The sequence below is a fragment of the Gobius niger genome, assembly GCF_951799975.1.
Source record: "Gobius niger genome assembly, chromosome: 10".
NCBI lineage: Eukaryota > Metazoa > Chordata > Actinopteri > Gobiiformes > Gobiidae > Gobius > Gobius niger.
In genome coordinates this window covers 25,360,787-25,369,669 of record NC_136861.1, presented here as the reverse complement: position 1 = coordinate 25,369,669, position 8,883 = coordinate 25,360,787, and the positions used below count along the sequence as shown (strand labels likewise).

General features: G+C 42.3%; 1 protein-coding gene across 1 annotated transcript; it reads right to left on the bottom strand.

Annotated features, from left to right (window-relative positions):
* Positions 1-253: 253 nt before the first annotated feature.
* Positions 254-7,984, bottom strand: rad23aa (RAD23 homolog A, nucleotide excision repair protein a). Its single transcript, XM_079564309.1, has 9 exons — positions 7,748-7,984; positions 6,451-6,612; positions 6,166-6,365; positions 5,708-5,751; positions 4,130-4,257; positions 2,710-2,791; positions 2,472-2,602; positions 2,100-2,261; positions 254-1,760 (listed from the first exon to the last, which is right to left on the bottom strand). The coding sequence occupies exons 1-9, from the start codon at positions 7,811-7,813 to the stop codon at positions 1,647-1,649; spliced, it is 1,089 nt and encodes a 362-aa protein (XP_079420435.1). The 5' UTR covers positions 7,814-7,984; the 3' UTR covers positions 254-1,646.
* Positions 7,985-8,883: the final 899 nt, after the last annotated feature.

Sequence of the window (8,883 nt, the reverse complement as noted above, 5' to 3'; positions counted from 1 at the left end):
TCATTGAGTTTGAAGGACACACGGACACATGGATCACACTGATGTTTGGGCCAATGTTTGCAGGACTATGGAGTTACAGTAGCAACTGAAAACTACTCTACACCGTCTAAAAGTTATTTCCTCATCAGATTTCTGAACTCATTTTGTTTCGAAATGGTATCTCTGACCAAGCAATACACCCAACGCACACGCTTGTCTTGCATGTAATAAAATATGTGCTGGCTCACTCTTGCACTAAGAAGTCACAGTCGGAGGCCTGAAAGACTGATATTTAATGTAGCACAGCTTTATCTAAGATCATGTTGATGCTGTAGGACAGTCGGTGCAGCTCACACACATGGATTGGCTTTCACAATGAACACAATTGACATGCCATACACCCTCCCCAGTCTCAGACAAGAGTTACAGTGAGATTCTCCAAATATTCACAAACTTCTCGATGTGCCGAGGTACAGCCTTCACATGCAAATGCAATACAGATTATTTTACAGGCTGAACACTGTTAGTCATCTGGTGTTAGCGGTTTAAAGCCATCGACAGACTTAGGTGGGCAAGACTAACTCACACACACAAAAAAAAAAAACGGCACTAAAATATGGACAGCCCAACAGAACATTGAGAATAAAGTAAATAAAAATATAATGTTGCTTGCTTGGTTGATCAAACATTTTGCCCACTTCCTGCTAATGAAGCCAGCTAGTTCCCATGTCCATATAAGTGTAGAAGGAACAGTATCTTGGAGAAACAAATGGCATGCTACTATTTGGCGTTTCAATTCGATAATTCCAGGTGTTTTGTTAGGTGTGCAACTTAATTCTTTGATGTCACTTTTCACTTTTTCTTTGGCCCCAGTGAGCAGTACAATTTCTTTATTTTGTCAGTTTCTGCAGGTTGTGTATAGTTTATGTGTAATACGAACAATACTGCCATTTCAACTGGAAGATAATCAAACAGAAGCATTACTATAGGCATTTAAAGCACTGCCTGGTTTAACAGCCGTTCATACAAAATAGAAAGTTTACAAGTCAAGTCAGGTTTGCAAATAAGGAAGAACAAAACCATTTTATGTAGAGTAGGAACATGTATAATCATAGGTGTGAAATCTCTCTTTTTACCATGTTTTTTGTGTGACAAGATGTCGAGACTTTTCAGTATTAATGTTAAGCACATGAAGTCAGAAAACTGTGTTTTTCTGTGATACAGATGTGATTGAAGTGAAAAGAGAAGCAGTTGTCTTACTGGTCAAGACCATACAGTACGTTTGGATATACACAGGCAGCAGAGTCCTTCGATGACAGGGATATGATGAGGAGAATGTGCTTCTGTCCGGCTACAGCATGAACAGCCTTAGATAACGCTCAATGATTACGCTTTCAGCTTTAACTGCATTGCATCCATCAGCACAGGCACACAGACACTTGCTCTCGCTCCTCGCACCCTTTTCCCTAAGAATCACAAAGCGCGTCTAAAATCAAAGTAGAGATCTCCCCAAAACAAAGCCCACACATTCCATTGGAATTCCCGTGGATTTGACGTTTCCTCCATGATCGAGCCTTGTTGCACACAGTGTCCCTCTCCCCCTCCCCCCCACAGGCAGTGTGTGCTGGGGGCTGCAGTCTCTGAGTGGAGGAGGGAGGGCCTGGGGCTCAGTCGTCCTCCAGCCCCTGGTTCAGGAGGAAGTTGGCCGCCAGGTTCTCATTCTTCTCACAGGCGAAGTAGGCCTGGATCACCAGCGCCTCCGGGAAGCCCAGCGCTTTTAACTGTGTAGAAAGCAGACAGACAGTAAGGCAAAAGACATAAACGCCACCACCAAAACCATTTACTACAATGCAATTATCATTCAAAGTTTAGATATATCCGACACCAAGTCGAAAACCAAAAACCCTAGATGTGTCACCAGTGCATATTGTGTATTCAGTCTGCACAATGTACAGCCAAGTTATTGCAATATTAGATGACAAGAAGCCACAATATATCACAGTATCACGGAGGCCTCCGGCTTCACCGACACGAACACTGAACCAGATATTGTGCAGAATGATCTGTGAGAAGCAAAGTGTGGGCTAAGTAAAGCAGGGTGAACAGGCGTGTGTACTGACCCTCTCGATGGCCTCCTTCTCCTGAGATGTGACCTGGATGTAACTAACAGGTGCTCCCTCTTCTCCAGCTGCACCTAAGTCCCCGACCTCCGGAGCATCTCCACTTTCCCCCACCGGCTCATTCAGCATCTGGATGAACCGCTCCTGGTGCTGACTGATTTGCTAGGAAAGACAGACAGACAATCTTAGACATTCTAGATAGTTGTCCGCTAAGTCAGATATACTGTATACTAAGGTGCCTGAAATTTGTATAATTACAAACAGCACCTAAAACCAAAGTGACTAAACCTGAAAGCTGTGTGACACAAACCCAACATGGGCGAATGGTGATACTGTGGACATGCTGCAGTCCCCAGTGCAAGGGGATGTTACCTGTAGGAGCTGGGGGTTCTCGTGGCCCAGCTGCTGCAGCATTGTGGGCAGCATGGAGGGGTTCCTCTGGATGGCCTGTCTCATGTGAACAAACTGAGGCTGGGTCCGGAGGAACGCTAGCGGGTTTTCTCCTGGACACACAGCACAGACAGTTATTGTGAACGCAAGGCACGCCATTTCCACCAAGCAGCCCACTTCACTCAAATATTTTAAGAGTTCATAAGAGTTCACTCTTTACCTTCCGATGGTGCCTCTGTGGGTGCAGATGTGGGGGCCGGTGCTGGGGGGTTACTCTCCTGGACAGGGCTGCTGGGGATGCCCTGTGGACACAAAGCAAAGTTCACTGGAGGGTAGGGCATAAACCACCAATCAATTAATCTACAACTAATCAATTATTGAAATAGTAATGATCTTTTGTGTTTGTTTTTTTAAACACCATGACAATTACAAACTATTTTTTTTAAAGAGTAAGAAGAGTGTTTTTTTTATTTCATAAATATTGCCTGTTTGTGTCTCCGATCAGAAAGCAGAATTAGAAAAATCAATTCCAGCACCTGTTCCAGAACTCTGGAGGTTCTTAGCTTTCAAATGAGGAATGCCCAGTGCACTAATATATTGACACTCCAGATTAAAGGCTAAAAAGGGCATAACCCTTAACTGCGCAAAGTCAAGGAGTTACAAAATGGTACGCTATTGTCTGCGTTTTGAAACGCAAGATTGGGCCCGACGTCTGTAAAGTCTGTAAACAAACATTACATCTTTTTTCTAAAGATAGTGTTTCCTCCAACAACTCTGAGGGAAGTATTTTTAACCACGCTGGTTTTTATTCTCTGGGTTTTGCTAAGTTTGAGCTTTTGGTTTTGATTGACAAGCCCTGGAGAGCTGTGGATGCTCATTGCTGCTCCGCCTGCCCTATGAGGGGCCTGATTTTTTGCCCAATTTAGGAACATGCCCTGTATCATGAGCCCCATCATGTGCTGTTCCAGTGGCTGCCCTCTGGAAGGAGGCTTTGCTCTCTTAGAGCAGGAACTAGGAGATTCAACATGAGCTTTACCCCGCAGGCTATATACCTCATGAACACTATATTCTATATTCACTATATAAGGTGCGGCATCTTTATTTTACGCACCACATGGGCCCATCACCGTGAATGTGGAAGAATGGCCACTGTGGTTGAAAAACATGCTGGTGCTCTTTTGGTCATCAGCACTCTTTGATACCAGCACCAGAGCAGAACGTGACCATCAGGATATTCTCCCTCTCTCAGAACGGTGTGTCACTGTGGGCTAAACAAAGCAGTTTAGCCCACAGAAAGGCTGAATGAAAGTGCATGAGGATGTAGTGCAATGTTAAAGGAAGATGAGGCAGGATGAGATGAGGACATCTACTGGGAAGGGGAAAGAGAAGTGCTCTTTGTGCCTCTCCAGTGAACGCCACAGGTAAGGCGTGCATTTAACTAATTTAACTTTAGGCGACACTGATACTGTCAATCACACAGACTAAATGTAAAAAGTGTTCAGATTCAGTTGGTCAGGCCCATATGTCCCGATAGTGGTTAGGTTCTGGGTTTAGGGTTCAAACAGACGTGAAGAGGCTTAGGTTGGGTTGAATTTTTTTGGGCACTATTTATACTCTGATGTAATGTGAGTAAGGCGTACGGTGAGCAGGTACTCCACGGCTCGGTGCGGGTTGTTGAAGCTGGCCCTCAGAGCGGCCACCACTCGCTCTCGTTCATATCCCATCGACATAATCCGTGTCAGCATGGCCTCGTACTCCGCCCCCGTCACTGCATACACGCCAACAAGAACCATGTTAATAACACACAGGAAATGATATAGGAAGAAGCAGCTACATCTGATCGGTAACAAATAATGAAGTGACAATAATGGTATGCTGCTACAAGTAAAATACTTTCAAGCTTGATCTAATGAGGCTGGTTATGTAATACTGTACATGGGCACCTTTTTACCCTGTGAGCGAATTGTATGTAACAAAAAAAAGAGAAAGAGAAAAAGTGTGTGACCATATATCAGTGATCTCAACTAGTAGCTTAGGAACTAAAAGTAACTCTCCAAAAGCGTTCTATATTTCTACGCTTGATGAGTCACATTTTAGATGCATTTTCTTTACGTCCTAAACATTTTGATAATAGTCTATAGATACCTAGAAAATCATATTAAAGTGTAAAGAGAAATGTGATTTCCCCCCATGTTGAAATAAATTGAATCTTGGTGATTAAAGGCTCATCAGTGTTTGAAAGTCATATACACATGGAGCTTTCAGTCAGTCTTCTGCCTCGATCTGTCCGTGTACTCAATCAATCGCTCCGTTAACTCGGAACATATCGGAGTCATAGCAACAGAGCTATTCAAGTTCTAACTCGAAGGGCCATACCGCCTTTGCTATGCCAGATCCCGTCAGATGAGTGAGTGGTGGTGGTGGTCGGAGGGGCCGATGGCCCAGAGTAGTTGCCTCGCTTTCATTAGTCAACCCCAGTATGGAGTGAATGAATAATGATTACAGTGTAGCGCTTTGAGAAACTAGGTAATACAGGCTTGAAAAGCACAATACAAGTGTAAGCCGCCATTACTATTATTAATATTAATATTATTATTATAACCACTTGGGGCACGACTGCACACAGCTCAACAGGTGAAATACCGATCATCACTGCTTTACATTATTTTAGGCGGTGCCATATTTGTTTTGGTCACTGGGCTTCTCCGTTTTGAAACATTTTCTGACGGACTTCCAGCACCCTCTGGAGGCAACTTCCGATAACACAGACTGGGCTTTAGAAATGTGTGGAAGTGTAAATACAGCGGCGCTAACTACATTTGGAACCCATGGATCTGTTTACGAACAAAACAGTAGTATAAATGAGTCTCAACTCTCTCAAGTTTTAATACAACACAGTACTACAACCACAGTACATTATCATCGGAGTAGGAAGGTGAGGAGCTTGGACAGCAGCACCCATAGGGATAGCCCACTGCTCTTTGTGGCCGTAGAGTAATGAATAGCTCTCTTTTGTCACAGTCTAAATATAGGAGTGAGATGCATCATACAGCAGCATGTTAAGCCCTACACTCAGAGCGGAAAGGACATTTTTGGCACCAGTCTAGTGTAGCCTCACTTCATTAATAGCAGTCCAATTTGTCACAGTTAATGCACTATCCTCTTCAACCTCAGCAGCAGAATCAGTGACAACTAAGCACCATTCACTCTGTACCTACCCAGTGCTGACGAGGGGTCCATGCCCTGACTGCTGCCACTGGAGCTGCACAGACAAGACACGGTCAGAAAACACTAGGACTGAATTCTTACATGTTCATCATTTCAATGGTTTTGCTCCTATATCAAGCTTATCAACTTTTTTGAGCTTTTTATAACTGAGCTTCCTCAAAAACATGAAGCAGCATTTTGTTTCATTGCCATTTGAGTACTTCTTAAAAGTGAGGCCACAAAAGCCCATACTTTGCCCCTTAAGATTAATTCTAATTACCAATGTTTTGTTGAATTATCTCAAAAACTATAAGTACTTTTTTGTCTTTTGACTAACTACTTACTGGTAATAATCAACGGATTTTGTGGTAGGATATGTGGAGTGATAATGTCAAGTCTGTTTATAATGCACTTTTAGACAAAAATCCTTTATCCCTTATGATATGATAACCCTGTAGAAGACCTTTACCTGGCAGGTTGCTGTGGTTCTCCGGTGGCTGCAGCGCTGGGCTCCTCTTGGACCTCCTCGGTCGGAATGGGCACAGCGGCGGGGGCGGGAGCTGGAGCAGAGGCAGGCGCCGGGGCTGGGGCAGCTGTGGACGAGGACTCCTGTGATGGGGGCTTGGGCGCTTCTGAGACTGGAGGAGAGGCAGCAGCTGCGGGCTTAGTCTAGAACAGGGCACATGGGGTTAGGCTTTCGCTCACACTGAAACACAAACACTGTTCTAATGAGTAATAATGGTAAGAGCCTTACCTTAGACACCATAACGACAACAAAGTTCTTCTCGTCTATTTTGTAGTCCTTAATGGGCGTGTCATCTTGAAGAATTTTACCAGCATAAATCAGTTTCTGTCCAGATACAGGAAAGTTGTCCTTACCCCTTTCTGCTTCAATCTTCTCTTTCAATGCCTTGACCTGAAGCAAATGTTTTAGTAAATGAGCTACTGTGACAAAGTAATCTCTAAAGCAATCTATATTGTGTGATTTCATTTCAAGTACAGGTGGAAAACAATTGCCAACTACACCAATAATTACTTTGATATATGCATTGTAATACACTCATATCCAACGGAAGAACCACATACTAGCCATTGTTGCTTAAGTCTCGCAAGTGTTGTATGCATCATGTTATATGCAATAACTTCTATGAGACTATGTGACTGAGACAAATGAATGTCAGCAAAACCACACATTATAGTAACATAATAAATACAAGGAAAAAAAATTACAGCAACTGTTTCCAAATCACAACTAATTCCTCAACTTTGTGATTCACAACATTACTCCAGGCAAAATGATAGTCATGGCATATGCCAATCACATGACTGGGCATAATGACTGACATTACAATTTCCAGAGGACGGGTCTAATGTACACTTTCATGTTTTTGAACTAAATACATCGTAGATGGGTAAAAAAAAAAACACACATCAAATCACCCAAATACCAAAGACAATCAAAGCGTTAGATTGGCTTAAACTCTTGAGCTGTTTTACCTATGTAATAAGTTATTATTACAGAGCTGTTCGACCTTTTTTGTTGTTCTTTCCAAGTTTCCACACAAACCATCAAGTGGACACACCAACTCCGCTTTCTTTGCGGTCTGCTACAAATAAGGCTAATCATAATTAGCACAGTCATGCTATCAGCATTAGCAATTAGCGCATCCACCACCTACAGTTCACACAATAAAGTTATATTTCAAACAGCACAGTTCTTCAGAATTAAAAGTGGAAGTCAAACAGTGCCAACATCAGCTCAAATCAACCTTACGTGCATTTATAAGCACGTCGCATTTAGTTTACGTTGGTCGGCAGCACGCTAACATGCTAGGTTTGGAAGTTAAAGCTAAAGAAGCTCTCGCGTTATAAGCATGATATTTTTGACAAACCCTTTCAACGTATAGGCCTGCACCTTCCCGAAATGAAATAGATGAGTCAATGTCAGTGGTGGAAAACACGTCAATGTTGTCTGGGCAATGATTTATACGGCTATGTTTCATGCACTGTTGGGCTAGCTAAAGTTAGCATGTTAGCTTTTAGCCACTCACCGTTAGTTCGGGGTCTATCTCAATTTGAATTGTCTGCTGTTGCAGTGTTTTGAGTGTGATCTGCATGGTGGCGGCGACTCCCGTTTCAAATGTCAGTGAAACGAAGAGGAAACACTCGCTATGCAGTTATTTTCTTATCAAAGTTGGCAGTTCGGGTGAAATAACAAGTAGCCGAGAAATGTGTACATCCATGGGCACTCAGCAATTCGCCATCTTTGGTGACAAGTTAGTGGTGCGGCGAGAATGGGCGAGAACAGCTCCTTGGAACATGCGAGATTTTATGATCTAGGCGAGATGTTAGCGCTTACTTTGTTTTGTGTTTGTATTTTCACATTATGGGAGTGATTAAGGTTGAATAAATTACTGGTCATTTAGCAATAGAAATTTCTTTAACAGACATAAATAGCCTATTTCACTGATGTGATATTATACACACTACAATATACTAGCCTTCTGTACAATAATGGAAAGCTGCAGAACCTGTTGTCAACATATAGGCTAGTGCCTTTTTACGGTGGCTACAAAATAGTCTTGTAATAATATTATTAATATTATTCTTTATTTATACAGGTGGTGGTCTCTTGAGACTCAGTGTCTCATTTGCAAGAGAGACCTGTTAAAAACATACAATGTAGATAACAGTTAGTAATAAGGCAAAAGTAAGACAATTACAGCAACATTAACTTAATACTTAAAATACTTATAAAACTTTAAAACGAGAGCAGTCACATGGAGGATACTCCTTTACATGGGATTTAAACTGGTTAATTATCCACACTAAAAATCTTCTGTGCCCCATTCCAGACATTTGGTGCAAAGTAACAACAAAAGGCCTTCTTCACCTATTCTGTCTTTACACGGTGTGACTCAGTCAAAATGTCCTGAGACCTCAGCTGGTCACCATTTGACCTGACATTTATTAAATTTAACAAATCCTGACATTTATTCAATTTAACAAATAATCAAGCAGGACACCAAGAAGAGCTGTGAACAGCAGACAGTGCTGCTCCCTCCTTGCTTCTAGAGATTGCCATCCCACTTAAGCTTTTAATATGATCAAATCTCTGTGTTGATAAGATGTTGGTCATGTTAATATTACAGAAAGGTGCTTAAAACATTTCACCTTGCCTGTTATA